A 14,988-nucleotide genomic window follows, 5' to 3' on the forward strand; every position below is an offset into this window, starting at 1 on the left:
ACAATCTTGTTGTATCACACCAATAAAAGACAAACAAAAAAATTAGTAGGTCGATTAGTAGTCAAAAAAATGAGTATATGGAAACATCCATAATTTTATTTTAGCCAGCCAAAACATATTACAGTTGATGCAATATCACAAAATCCACTTGATGAATTACCTTATTCAAATCAATTTTGTACATGACGTTCACTGCTTCTTCACCAATGCGATGTAAGAAGTAACGTTATTCCATGTTATGGCAGATGATGACCAATATATATATATATATATATATATATATATATATATATATATATATATATATATATATATATATATATATATATATATATATATATATATATAAAATAGAGAAATAGGAAAATATTTTTAAAAAAATACCGAAAAGTAAAGCGTACCTATTACATGTTTCAGAAATCACATCAACAGGAACTTTTTGCAGTTGGTTAATGAATCTCAGCAACAAAAGTAGTACTTAAACCTCCAAAAAGATATTGATTATCTTTCGAGTGTCAGACTAAATTTCGAAAAACTTCTTTAAATACAACATTTGTAGCTTCAGTAGTTATTTGCCCATCATCATCACAAACCAAAATTTTTAATCCTTTTCTGCTTGTCACCCGAGAAAGAGCAACATATAGTTGTCCATGTGTAAAAACTGGTTTCTTCAAAAATAATCCCACGTGACACAATGACTGTCCTTGACTTTTGTTGATTGTCATGGCAAAAGAAACAATGATTGGAAATTGTCTTCGCTGGAACTTAAATGGAATTCTAGCATCAGATGGAGTCAATGTCATTCTTGGAATAAACACTTTCTGTCCAGCCATCTGTCCTGCTAAAACCTTGGCTTCAATGACTTGATTTTCAAGTTTAGTTATGATCAACCTTGTTCCATTACATAATCCTGCTGACTGATCAATATTTCTTAATAACATTACTGGAATACCAACCTTTAGAGTAAGAGCATGATTTGGAACTCCAGAACATTTAATTGTATTTAAGAATTCAGGAGTGTGTACATGTTCCAGTGCTGAATAAGTATTGTCAGAGCTGCAGATTGTATCAGAACTCAAATATGATTTCTCAGAACTTTGATTAAGCGAAATCATATATTCGTTGACTGATTCCACCATATCAAGAGTTGGTGTAAGAATGGCTCTCTGCTGGAGGTATCCTATATCATTGCAACGACTGTTGAAATCCGGATATGTACTTTCTACAATTGCAGATGTTGGATCAACAGATTGTTTTATCAAAAGATCATCTGGTATTTGGACTTTTTCATTGCCATCAACAGAAGTACCAACTATACCATCGCCAATTGCCAAAATCCAATCTGAAAAAACTCTCAACTCATCTAGATGTGTCCCTATTTCATTACCTTGCAATCTCATATTCTTTGTTAACTTTAAGAGTTGACAGTGAGGCCACAAATAAGAAGAATTGAGAGAAGCATTAACAATATCTTGCCTACTTCCTTTTGGAATGACAGGTAATATTTGTCTGAAGTCACCACCAAGAATAATTGTTTTACCTCCAAATGGTAGGTGTAAATTGGATGCATCTTTAAACCTAAGAATATCTCTTAAAGTTTTATCAAGAGCTTCAAAACAATATCTATGCATCATGGGTGCCTCATCCCAAATAATCAACTTTGCCTTAATAATTAAATTTGCTAAAGGAGTACCTTGCTTTATATTACATGTTGAATCTTCAGTTACATTTAGAGGAATCACAAATCTTGAATGAGCTGTTCGACCACCTGGTAACAACAGAGATGCAATCCCGCTAGATGCAACAGTTAACACAATATCTCCTCTAGATCTTATGGCAGAAGACAGAGTTCTCCAAATAAAGGTCTTGCCTGTTCCTCCAAAACCATATAAAAAGAAAAATCCACCTTTGTCTTCATTCACATCTCTTATTATTTTTTCATAAACTGACTTTTGCTCATCTGTCAAATTCTTTACTAATTGTTGATGTTCCTCCACCAAATCGCGTTTATTATAACGCAATTCATCCCGTATTAATCTATTACTGTTGTCAACTTCTTCCGTATTATAAACAGGCCTTGGCATTGTTGGAAAATCCTGAAAACTTCTTCCACAACCTTTCAAAAAATTTTTAAGCTTTTGCAAACAGCGATTTTTCAATTCTTCATCTGTTAGGTCAGCTTCTGAAATAACATAAAAATATAAAATAATAAAATACAATTAAATGTTAAAGTTTAGTTTAGCCACATGAGATTAATAATAAGATTAATGAAAAATTATAGTGTTCAATAGTAGTTTACATGAATTTAAAGCACATTTAACGTACAAAGAATTTGAAGGAATAATATAGTCCAAACCATGTAGTTCATTTTATTTTTAAAGTGTACTAATAATGTGAAGATGCATTTTATTATTCATAATGTATCAAAAAAGTCAGTTTTGATATCCAAAAATAATGAATTGAAATATTTTCAATTAAAGTAGAGAATGCATAAGAGTGATTTTAGGCTTTTCCGAAGCTTTAGGGCATTAAATACAATGCATTAATTTTTTATTAGTATTTATGTCTGGAAAGTGCATTAATTAGTACCAATATTATTCCTATGATCTAAAGAAAACACTATAGTAAAAAGACATAAACATAACAAAATATTGTTTAACGAACCTTAAGTTCTGGAATGAATTTTGTATGAAGTTGAAAAAAAATATAAAAAGCAATGAACAATAAGATTAATATGAATGAAGTAATTAAAAAGAAAATTAATTAATAAAGTTAAGCAAATCAGCCATCCTTCAGAAGTATCATATCATAACTCGAAATTGTAAGCATTAAATAAGTACCTGGGTGATCCAATATTCTTCTTTCTTCATGAAGGATATCTTCTGATAGTAAATGCCATGTTGCTTGCCAAACATTTTCTGGACGTGACATTGAATTTGATAAAAGTAGCATAGCAAATAATTGCCTAAGATATGATGCCATTCCCCAATTACTTGCTTCCATTATAGCATCCACGTATTCCTTGTCATCGTCTAATAAACCCAGAGTATAACATGCATCTCTAAAAGTCTCATGATCACAACCGTTGATATTTTTTAAATCCTCATAGCTCTTTGGACCTTTAATGACATTCAACAACAATCTAAGGTAATATTGCTCGCCAGATCCAGGTGGAACAAAGAATATTCTCCCAATAGAAAATGCAGATGTTCTTCTTTTTTCCCATCTTTTTAGATTTTGTTTCCACACAAACTTTAGAGGGAATTCTGCATAAGTCAATTCTCTTGCTTCAGGAAATGTCTTATTAGCTTCAAACCAGCTTAAAAACATAGATTCCTTAACGGTTGGTCTATTGACAACTGCATCAATTGGATCATCATCCGAAAATATGACTGTCTGATAATTTGGTAGGTGAAAAGATAGCCTTTCTACCGATGGTTCTCTATGGTGTATTGGGAATTTAAAAATTCTCCAAGCAGCTTCACAAGGTGATATGTATCGGCAATCACAATACATATTTATTTCATCAACGACCCCCGAGTCTTCATTATTTACACTTTGAGAAAAAGCTGCGGTGACACGATCATTTCCTTTATTAACATACTTAAATAAGTACTTAATGGATCGTGATTGATTACACCACTCCACGTTAATATGTGCACCATACTTCAATAATAAAAATCTATTGTGTGGTACAACATACCTATTATCCAAGTCAATACCTACTCTCTTTGCAGTTCTACCATCATCCCTTCTTCTATAAATTGGATATCCATCTTCATCAATTGTGGTTGATGACACAAATTTTTTTGGAAAGTGCTTTGTGCATCTACCATTTTGCATGCACGGAGAAGATTTTCTAGCAGTACCACAAGGACCATGCATCATGAAATTTGTAACAACATTATAATAATAAGGATCTACTTTTTTATCTGGTAATTCTGCTGAAATTATTCCATCAATATCTCCGACATTTGGGTATTTATTCAGAAGAAAAAGCAAGATGTGTGCATGAGGCAAGCCTCGCTTTTGGAATTCAACTGTATAAATCACTGAAGAATAAAGATATAATTAGATCATTAAGTTTATATATTAGTTATTTTTAATATTAGCATATAACAAAATTAATGTAATAATGTAATAATTTTCTAGAACATAAAAATTGTACCTGCTTTTACTTCTCCAAAAACTTTATTGTCGCGTAGATCCTTTATCATGCGATCCAGCTTGATTTTGAAAACCCTTGTTAAAATGTCGGGACGATCTTCTGGAGATAATCCCCTACTCTCCACAAATCTAGTAATCTCTGGCCATTTTGGGTTACAAGTAAATGTGATGAACAGATCAGGGTACCCCGCCCATTTGCAAATTGCCATGGCATCTTGATAATTTTGCAACATGTAGCGTGCACCTCCCGTAAAGCTGGAAGAGAGTATAACTCTTTGTCCTTGAGAAGAAGGTTCTATGTCACCATGTAAAACAACATCTTGTAACCCTTTATAAAAGTGTGCTCTCAATTGTTTTTGATGAAGCCTAATGAACCTCAATCGAGAAGATTCCATCATTGTATAACCATCTACCAAGAATTGCTGAAATAATCTTCTAGCTGACACAATTGTTGGAACTTCATCCTTCCTTTCTTGAATTTTATATGATAAGTACTCACGCGTGCTAACACATTTCCTTCCACTGGTCGAATCATCAATATCATTTAAAGGAATATCTTCTCGGTATCCGTCTTCACCATACGGAAATAGTAATGGATATTGCAAACCTAAGTATGCTGCATTTAATTCATTTACCCTTTGTAGTTGTCCAGATTGGCTTTCAACTATGATATCTCTGTCAGACCTTGTTTGTTCAAAATCTCCAACGATCAAAGCAGCTACCTCTGAAACTGTTGGTAAATTGTATCTTCTTCCATCAGAGCCTCTTTTCCCTATCAATCTAAGTCTAACATTTGAGGTCCGGTCTGTTTGAAATTGATCTCTTACCATTCTAAATGACTTTGCAAGAATATTGTTGTCATCAAGCATTTGCTTCAACTCATTCACAATTTCAGCATGAAGTTGATTGTTCATTTCACCACGGCTGTAAAGAAAAGTATTGAATTCAACTAACAATGTATGTCTTATAAAAAATATAATTTAAAAATATTTTGAGTAAGCAATTGTCTATGCTAACCTGATAGCATGAATTCTATTTTCCACCTCATTTTCTGTATCATAGATATACAATTGTGCAAATTTTGGAGAAGATCCCTCCGGAGGCAATAAGCTTCCAATCTGATGATAATTTTGCCCAGACAATCTGAATGTTCTAGGTCCCTTTGTTTTGTTGACAGAAAAATCCACCTTTCCTCCCATTGATGTAAATGCAAATATAGAATTATATGTTCGAATGTTCTCTCTGAAATGTTTGCTTTTTGCACCTTCATGAAATTAGGTTTGGCTAAAGCAGATATATATATGCAAAAATTATAGTGTCATTATTTTAATTAAATGAATTTATCTATTAACCTGATCCAAACAATAAATCCTTCAAAATCGAAGGAGGCTCCTTTGGATTTGGTAGCTTGATTTTTCCACGACCACAACACAAAGTGAAAACTGGTTTTTTATTTTTATACTTCTTGTCAACTCTTTCCTCGAACCAGAAATATGCCCCACAATATTCACATTCATAATTGGCATCTCCTATATCCCAGTATTCTAGTTTTATGAGAGTAAAATAAAGAGATAAAGTTAAAGTACTTATTATATAGAAAGTAAAATTATGTTGTATATGTAACTTTAAAATACGTCATACTTACCTTCATTGGTCATCCAGCTCTCTACTTCATCATCTATAAATAATAATAATTAGATCTTAAAATTTGAAATTTAATATATTTGGAACTGTTAATACATTTTAACATTATCGAACATTGATGAGTTTATATGTGAATACCTTCAAATACATCGTCATCTTCATTTGCATCATGAATTTGTACGTTGGATTGCATATGACCTTGATGCATAAATTAAAAATTAATAAACTTGTATGTATGACTATGAGTTGCGGTGAGTTAAATGGCATACCTGGTATATCACCATCAATATTGTCATCTTCAAATTCTAAACATAAATATTAATTGTTAGCCTTTTTTTCAATTTCATATTGAACAAAAAGTATAATGCAATACTGAATTTGAAATTATAGGGGTGCATTTAAAATAATGAAAATTGCAAAAGTAGAACCCAAATAAAAAATAACTCATAGAAGTAGAATTGTAAAATAACAAACATGTTGTACTTGAGAAAATAAAGAGAAGCAAATAAATGGCAGCAAATTAAAGTTTAGTTTTTTAAATAATTCTGTTGCCCATAAAGTTTCGCATATAAGTTATACGTATATAAATTAATAACTTCATTATTTATGTGGAGATGTATATAGCGGCACAAATAATTGACTTCCTCAAATTTCAAAAATAAGTTAAATAACTTAAACATAAATATTTACCTTGAAATAATGGTATCTCATTTAAATCCGGTAGAAGATGTTCTTTCTGCAAATTTGAACTCGACAAACCATATCGCAAATTATGCTCTGGCATTGATTTTGGATATTGTGCTTGAGAATAAGAAGATGAAACTTGTCCACAACTCTTTATGGGGGTAGTACGAAATCAAGGGAAATTTAGACGATTTGTTATATCCGTTAATGATTGTTTTGTTTTCCCTTTTTGAGAAGCATTCCCTATGATAGTAGTATCAACAAATTCTGTAAACCATAAAATAAAAACAAAAAAACTAATTGTTAGAAGTGGAAAAAGATAGGAAAACTATCAAACCAATATTTATATCCTAAATTCTATGTAAACAAACTTAATATGTAGCATTTTTTATATTTCATGGTCAAGAAAAAGTATAAGTTTATTGCAATATTGACCTTGAAAAAATAACTCTATAGCTGGTTTAACTTAAAAAATAACTCTTGATTTTTGTGTTTTAACAGTGTCACCGTTAGTTTCAACCTCATTCCATTAAGTTAAACTAAAGGTAGTACCTTAGCAAACTTATGAAATTAAAGATGGTCAAGAGTATATATAGAGGTCAAATACAAACCGACTCCCATCAATAAGGTTTAACTTTGGCTAAAATCTCGCATTACAAACATGAACTAAATCTTACTTCGCCTCTAATTAGTCATACTTCCAATGAAACTGTAAACCCCCTATCAAACAACATGTTATATTAGATGGCCAACAAAACTTCATTTAAAAGTATTCTAAAGATTAAGCCTAATCAACCAAACAAATATTTTTAAAAAAAAAATAAACATCACAAAAGAGAAGATAAATCGCTTAATAAAATTTTCAAAAGTAGAACGACAAAAAAGAAAATTCATACAAAATAATAATTCTATAATTATAACAAACATGTTGTACTTAATAAAATAAACAAAAGCAAATAATGGCAGCAAATTAAGCTTTTATTTTATAAATTATTCTACTGGCCAGTCCATTACGCATATGAGAAAAAAGTATATAAATTAAAAAAATTTATATTTTTGTTGAGATTCAGTATAGCGACACAAAAGTTTGACTTCCTCAAATTTTCAAAATAAGATAAAACTAAATTTACACAAATATTTACCTTGCAATAATGGTAACTCATTTAAATCTGGTAAAAGATGACCGCTTTGCAATTTTGAAGGCGACAAATCATATCGCAAATGTTGTTGTTGCATTGAATTTGGATATTGTTGTTGAGACTGAGATGATGAAACTTGTTCACAAATCTTTATGGGTGCAATACATAATTGAGGGGAATTCAGACGATTTGTTATGTCCGTTAATGATTGTTCTGTTTTTCCTTTTTCAAAAGCATTCCGTCTGATAGTAGTAGAATGGATAAAGTCTGTAAACCATAAAATAAAAAAACAGGTAACTGTTATAAGTGGAAAAAGGTTGGAAAACTATCAAAACCAATATAATGAAATAATCTATAGGATGTTTAAGGACAATAACTATCATTAAAGGTTAGTATATAAGAATTGATATGCTGATTAGAATTGTGATTTTTCTCTACTTGCAACTGAGTAAAACAGGTATAAAAGGCACTAATAAAGACGACAAACCTGTACGACTAATCATCAAAAATACTTAAAAATTACAAATGCTCTAAAATTTTAAAAATGCATAAGATGCACGGGATGGGTAAACATATCAAAAATGATAAAACATATGACATAATTATTTTAAATTTGTGCAATGATATATCAAATAATGCATATTCGGAAGAAAGACCATACACAGCATAATAGAGAGTACTATGGTGTAAGGATCAGAAAATACGTCGATATATAGGACACATGTTTTTTAAAATTATACTTAAATTTGAGAATCTAATGCATCTATGAAACTGAACAAATAGTAGAACAAAAAGATTTAGTAAGAGACCGAATTTACGTCCAATTGTTTAAAGAACTGCAAAATTACTCATGATCTATATAATGTTAAAATTTCATACCGTTCGAGGAAAATTTAGCCTGTTTCTGTTTCTGTATGCATATTCGATTTTTTCTTGCGAGTTTTTTCTGTTCTTCCATGTCAAAGTGCCGTAAAAACTGAATTTGTTGCGAGAAGTTGTAGAGTCTTTTGCAAAAGTAAAGTGGAATTTTGTAGGGCTTCTTGGCAACCCCTCAGTCTGTTGATTCCAAAGCAAAAAAAACTCTATTTTCTTCTGATAGTGTAATTCAATATCGAAAATTTCTGAAGCAACCACAACAGGGTTGACTACAACAATTTTAGAAGAAAAACTACTGTAGACAAACGTAAAAGCATGAAAGCGCTGGATACATATCAAAAAAATTGGCTGACGTTGAGGTAGGCAGGAGTTGAAAAATTGGGGTGAGAAACTGAATTAGGTTTGAGAAGTTGAAGAGTCTTCAAGAAAAGCTAAAACAGAGAGCAGTTGACGATAACAGGGCATATCTGATGCGCCTCTTTTTCCTTTATATTTATTATTTTATTTTGTTTTTTTATTTTATATCTTTTTTAGTGCAGTAGTATTTTTAGTTTACTGTAAGTCCCAAAGACAATTTTTTAAATATATTTTCGAAATAATTAAAAATTAAAGTACAACAGGAAACTTAATTTTTATATTACCAATATATTTTCAACTGATTGAAGAATGAGTTAGCCCATTGTTATTAATTCTTAGCAAGTTCTAACTCTTACCAAATTCTCACTTTTACTAATATTGTGAATATTTACAAATCGTTATGTTTATGTTTGTTTATCCATAGGAGAGACGAAATTCGTCTCCCATGTTGCATATTTTAAAGGCGGTGTAGGTTGTGAAATTTGATCGTAAGAGCATGTTTGGAATATGTATGGTTTTTTCCTTTTTCTTATCTTGTTAACATATCGCACATATGCTCTAGTTATATGTGATGTAATATCATAAGAAATTCAATATTTTTGGATTTTCAGGTTGCCAAATAGAAACATAATGGCTAAATAGTCTTCAGATGAAGAGAGGTAAAATTTGTAATTGTTGTTGTTCATTTGTCGTATGAGAAAATCGTAATGGTTATGCAACTGGTGGTGGGTGGGGCTATTGTTCCTGCACTATTTGATACCCCAAGAATGAGTTGGTTGAAGAGTTTGAAATCCTCATAGAAGAGTTTGGAATACCTTGCAAATTTATAGAAGGTTATCTAGTGATGACACATTATCGATGCTATAATTCATCTAACTTTTGTCTTCATAGATATGAAGACAGTTGTTCGTGAATATATAGCAAAAGGCTTTAATAATTCCGTGGGAAATTTTACACATATACCATTCTGTCCAAATCCATGAAAATGGTTGGATTTGGACAGAATGTTCTTCCACTTTGTATTGGCTTTATTGGCTATATGGTTTATTTTTTTCATGGTTTTCTTTCAATATCATTTGACTTACTCTATATTCATGCTTCAGGTTGGTGAAAGAGTCATAAGTGCTTTTAAAGGGTATAAAGAATCTGAGAGTGCCTTGCCTCACATGGACTTACAAATCCAACGTATTCCATTGATTCCAGCGACGTCCGAGATGATATTTTTGGAATACTTGTCCCCTGTCCTTTTCAGATTATATAGTAATTCTTGGCCTGTTTTTTTACTACCTTTGTTAGTTAAATTGAAGTAATCTGCTCATCAAGAGTAACGTCCCTTTTTTTTTGTGGCCAACGTGATTTGCCTTTGTTGTTGTTGTGATGTATAAACGCTAATCTACATAATCACATCTCAATTTATGCAGACTACAGGAATAGAAATGTTCTGATTCAACTTCAAGTGCACAAAGTGCTCTGCAGAGATTAATTTGAGTTGATTTAGTTTCCTTTTTATGGAAATGTTGAAATTGCGAAGCACGATAATTGGAAGCAAGAAGAAGATAGGAAGGCTCTTCAATTCTTGAAGGTATTTAGCATCTTTATTTTGGAACCTAAAGAAGCATGACATTTTTCTTGGGACAGACTAAAAAAAGGTGTACCACATAAATTGAGATGGAGAGAGTAATTTATGTTATTTTCTGAAAAAGGTTCTTCTTTGGGGTAGGATTGTTGATTTTTTGCTTATTGTGAATATGCTAATTTCGAACGATAAGCATTGTCTGTGGATTACAAAAAATCCAGCCAAAGTAACATGAAATAATTTTAGTTCTTGAAAAAAATATTGAGAAATCAATATCTGAGTGTTGGTTGCAAGTTCCTAACAACAGTTGCTCCCCATTATGCTTTGCTTTGGTATCTGATTATCTACTAAATGCTTAATAGAAATGTTCTGATTCTACTTGAAGTGCACAAAGTGCTCTGCAGAGATTACATATAAGACAGATAGAAAATTTTCTGACAGCAAAGAATGAGACAAAAATGAAAGCACAACCAATAATGAAGCAGATAGCAAATCTCTGAGGCTAGCAAATCTCTGAGGCAACAGCAGCACATTCATTCAACATAAGTAATAATTAAATTCATGATTAATAAAGATAATATGAAGTTGCATAGGTAGAGTCATTTCACCAGATCACATATCAACAGCAGCACATTCATTCGACATAAGTACAAAATATACAATTGCATAGCTAAAGGCATTTCAGTAAAAGCAATCAGAGATTCTTTTCTTTCTTAACGACTCTGCGAACCTTGTTGCTAGAGAGTTGAGAATTGAAGTCGTCATCTGGTCCTACTGCTGATGCCTTATTAGCGGATCTAGTCTTCTTGTCATACGTCTTCAAAGGAGATATTTTTGCATTGCAAGCATCACCATCTTCTAACACGGACGATCCACTTTCTGATACGCTTTTCTCGATGGGAGTTTGCAAAACAGACTTCAGCTGAGTTTCGGCCATAAGATCCTTCCAAAAATAAAAACATTTAATAGCAGTTGGAGAGCAATACTGTTGCTAGTTGCATAATTTTGACTCATAATTGTTAACTAAATAAATAATGATGTAAAAGTTTAAATTTCATAAAATTTACCCCGAAAAGCTTATCTCCACTTGAGCTTTGTCCATCAAAAAACTGTGGATCCTGTTAAACAGAAAGAAAAAAGAACATTCATTCATCCTATGAATGCAAAATTATTTATACCTAAATTTTGTATGAGGAGGTTTGTGAGTAAAAAATGTTTACAGTGATAGTATCATCGAATAAACTGTGATTGTATTCCTTTAGAAGGTCATCATCATCAGCTTAAGAACTTTGTAGACTTCGACCTGTGACTCAATATTCTCTTGCTTAACAATAACCTTGAACATGAATTTTTTATAAAGAATATCGTCCAGTTCACTTGGATAAGAACAGTCAGCATCCGCAATTGAAGTCTACACCAAATTTCATAGGTTAGAAATATTATAATTGATAACTAAATTAAGTTTAGTATTATACCTCAAGTAATCTTTCCTTAAGTTCTTTTGCGGACTTCCCTATAAGCTGCATAGCTTCGCGATTCCAAAGCAACAATGAGATAAAAGCGGTTCCATCCATAACACGAACTTGAAGCCTATACCTGCAACTCAATTTTGATTAACCTTATGCATATTTTTTATAGATAGAAGAATTTAAATATACATAAATAGTAATTACCTGTGAGTAAATGAAAATTCTTCTTCATTGCATTTCTTACAAAAGTATTTATTTTCAACTTTATCAACCTTTCTACTACACTTGTTGCATGCCAAGTATGACCATCCCTGGTCAAGTTCCAAATTAACCAATTTTGCCGCAATCCAATAGCTACATTCCTATTTAACAAAAATAAAAAATTATTGTAAATGCAAAACAGAAAACATAAGATAAATATAATTGACAAAGTAAATTAAACTCACTTGCGTGCACTGAACTAAATCCCTTATAGTTTTAAACAGTACAATTCCTTTGTCTAACTCATCTCTAACAGAGTAACTTTGCTGAGAACTTGTTTGAGTGATTCGCTCAAAGTTTGATTGACGTGCTGCAAGTAATCTGCATAAGTCAAAAATTGTAATTTATAAATACTATTGTTATTTTTTGTGTACATATAGAAAAGGATTATACACTTGAAAAACCTGGATTTAAAGTCAATAGATTGCGGCAACGTAGAATTTATCCATATCTTTGTCTGATACCAACAGCTACGCACTGAGTAATTACCTGTGTATCAAATGAACTATAAATATAAATTTGAAATTTAAAAATTTTTATAAACTAAAATTCAAAAATACATGTAATTTCTGGTAAACCTCGAAATTTTTGAGCTTTCATATGCTGGAAAACAACAATCAAAGGCTCATCAGTAGATTCATTCAAGTGATGTTGAATTTGATCCACAAGTTCGCTCCATAAGGTTGCCAAAATCCTGTTCCTCCTATACGTTTCATGGTAAGATTAATAAACACATATATAGGTAATTTATTATAAAGTATTGTTTCTATTTTTGAATTACTTACTGATCATCTTCGAGCACAACATTAATAAAGACACTTTGGTTGTCTCCTTGCTTGTAGGTCTTAACATCTTCATAGGTCACACCCTGACCAACAACATCTATAAATATAAAAGTTAGTCACATAGTTTTACAAATACCATTAGTTCATTAAAAATGAAAAAAAGAATTACCGAGTAATTCTGTCTGATCGACATCATATTGATTTGTTAGTTGGTCAAAAGAGCGCAAGTTAAAGATGTTCATATGAAATGAAGGGTCATTTGTTTCCTCAACAAATGTCTTTTGAGTAAATGTCAGCCTCAGGTTGTGTGCCGTAGTCCTCAACTTCAAATTATTTGGTCCGACTACAAAGTAGTTCATACGATATAAGCGAAGTTCATGTATCTTGTTCCTAAAAAACTTAACAACATACTTTCCGATTGAAGCATGTATACGATCACCCTACAAAATCAGATTCCTTATTAGTGCACAATTATGAAGCCAACAATTTTAAGATCGTCTATACTGTCATAACTGCCTAAAGTTGTCCTCAAGATTTGATGCCAAAAACCAGAATGCTACAGTTTGTTCTATATCAATTATGAAGCCAGCATTAATTAATAGACAGAAAGAGGAATACTTGTACTACACATATTTCATATATAAGCGTAGTTTCTGTATGTTCATCCGTTGATAGTCTAAGCACAGTCGGTTCCATATCACTTAAAGAACTGTTTATATGGAAGTAAAAATTATTGGAGCAACTTCCTAGACATTTGAGTAATGCGGAAGAATGAATTTTCATATAGAATGCGAGTACTTTACGAAGTTTAAACCTATGAGAAAGTTGAATATGTTACCTTAGAATCCTGTAAAACCAATTCAATTGAATACGGTATTTTCGGCTTAAAGCGATCCGGCATTACCCACATTCGAACAACTCTAACTTTGAGATTCCATTGCATCGAGTTGCCTGAAATTTGTTTGATATCATGAATTTGTGTGGCCATATTTGCAAATCAATTGTAATCAGACTGGTATACTGAGTAGATAAAATACGAAGTTGAAAAGGTTTTGAAAATATACAGCGCATAAATCATGCAGTTATGTATGTGTAGATAAAATAGAGATTTTTGGTTGGAAGCCCACGTTTGGGAGCACGATCAGTCGTGGAATAGAAGAAAAACTACTGTAGACAAATTGGGGTGAGAAACTGAATTAGGTTTGAGAAGTTGAAGAGTCTTCAAGAAAAGCTAAAACAGAGAGCAGTTGACGATAACAGGGCATATCTGATGCGCCTCTTTTTCCTTTATATTTATTATTATATTTTGTTTTTTTATTTTATATCTTTTTTAGTGCAGTAGTATTTATAGTTTACTATAAGTCCCAAAGACAATTTTTTAAATGTATTTTCGAAATAATTAAAAATTAAAGTACGACAGGAAACTTAATTTTTATATTACCAATATATTTTTAACTGATTCAAGAATGAGTTAGCCCATTGTTATTAATTCTTAGCAAGTTCTAACTCTTGCCAAATTCTCACTTTGAAAAATTATTCGTCCTTTTTTTTTAAACTTTTATTTATGTATAAAAAAAACTAATTGAAACTTTGACACGGTAGTTGTTGAGTAAAATAGGGTCAACTAAGAAAGTGGGAGGATTCTTTTTATTTTTTAATAACAGCCAGCCCAAATAAGGGGAAGGAAATTCTATTTCTAATAGGCAAGTGTATCAATAAGAATAACTGCAAAAACAAAATCGTGGAAGGACTGGAAACAAAATCGTGGGTCGATTGGAAGTTTTTTATATTTTTTAAATTTAACTTTATTTTGTTGATTTGTAGTTTGAATTTGAAATTCCAATTATCTTGGAGAGTTGTCCTAATTTTTTACATGTGTTAGAATTGTGGGTATTCCACTTGTCAGCCTAACATGGTTTTGCCTTTGTTATTCTATATAGATAGACTTTTTTAGTGCAGTAGTATTTATAGTTTACTATAAGTCCCAAAGACAATTTTTTAAATGTATTTTCGAAATAATTAAAAATTAA

At 31.4% G+C, this 14,988-nt stretch overlaps 1 protein-coding gene, 1 long non-coding RNA gene and 1 pseudogene across 2 annotated transcripts; all 3 read right to left on the minus strand.

Annotated features, from left to right (window-relative positions):
* Positions 1-515: 515 nt before the first annotated feature.
* Positions 516-4,035, minus strand: LOC142178254 (ATP-dependent DNA helicase RRM3-like; annotated as a pseudogene).
* Positions 4,036-4,148: 113 nt separating this feature from the next.
* On the minus strand, positions 4,149-6,019 carry LOC142178255 (uncharacterized). Its single transcript, XM_075247585.1, has 5 exons — positions 5,950-6,019; positions 5,813-5,845; positions 5,520-5,711; positions 5,185-5,431; positions 4,149-5,091 (listed from the first exon to the last, which is right to left on the minus strand). Exons 1-5 carry the CDS (start codon positions 6,017-6,019, stop codon positions 4,149-4,151), a joined length of 1,485 nt encoding a protein of 494 aa, XP_075103686.1.
* Positions 6,020-12,135: 6,116 nt separating this feature from the next.
* On the minus strand, positions 12,136-12,876 carry LOC142177963 (uncharacterized). The gene is made up of 4 exons (XR_012706489.1): positions 12,752-12,876; positions 12,578-12,662; positions 12,359-12,494; positions 12,136-12,274 (listed from the first exon to the last, which is right to left on the minus strand). It is a non-coding gene; the product is annotated as an uncharacterized LOC142177963 (long non-coding RNA).
* Positions 12,877-14,988: the final 2,112 nt, after the last annotated feature.

This window comes from Nicotiana tabacum, chromosome 24 (assembly GCF_000715075.1).
Source record: "Nicotiana tabacum cultivar K326 chromosome 24, ASM71507v2, whole genome shotgun sequence".
Lineage (NCBI taxonomy): Eukaryota > Viridiplantae > Streptophyta > Magnoliopsida > Solanales > Solanaceae > Nicotiana > Nicotiana tabacum.

What these genes read in the sequence shown, in the direction of transcription:
- LOC142178255 (XM_075247585.1), bottom strand. Translation starts at nt 6,019, where the DNA reads ATGCATCAAGGTCATATGCAATCCAACGTACAAATTCATGATGCAAAT. An exon ending in GGATTTATTGTTTGGATCAG is followed by an intron (nt 5,432 to 5,519) that starts GTTAATAGATAA and finishes AATTTCATGAAG; the next exon opens with GTGCAAAAAGCAAACATTTC. An exon ending in AATAGAATTCATGCTATCAG is followed by an intron (nt 5,092 to 5,184) that starts GTTAGCATAGAC and finishes TTTTCTTTACAG; the next exon opens with CCGTGGTGAAATGAACAATC.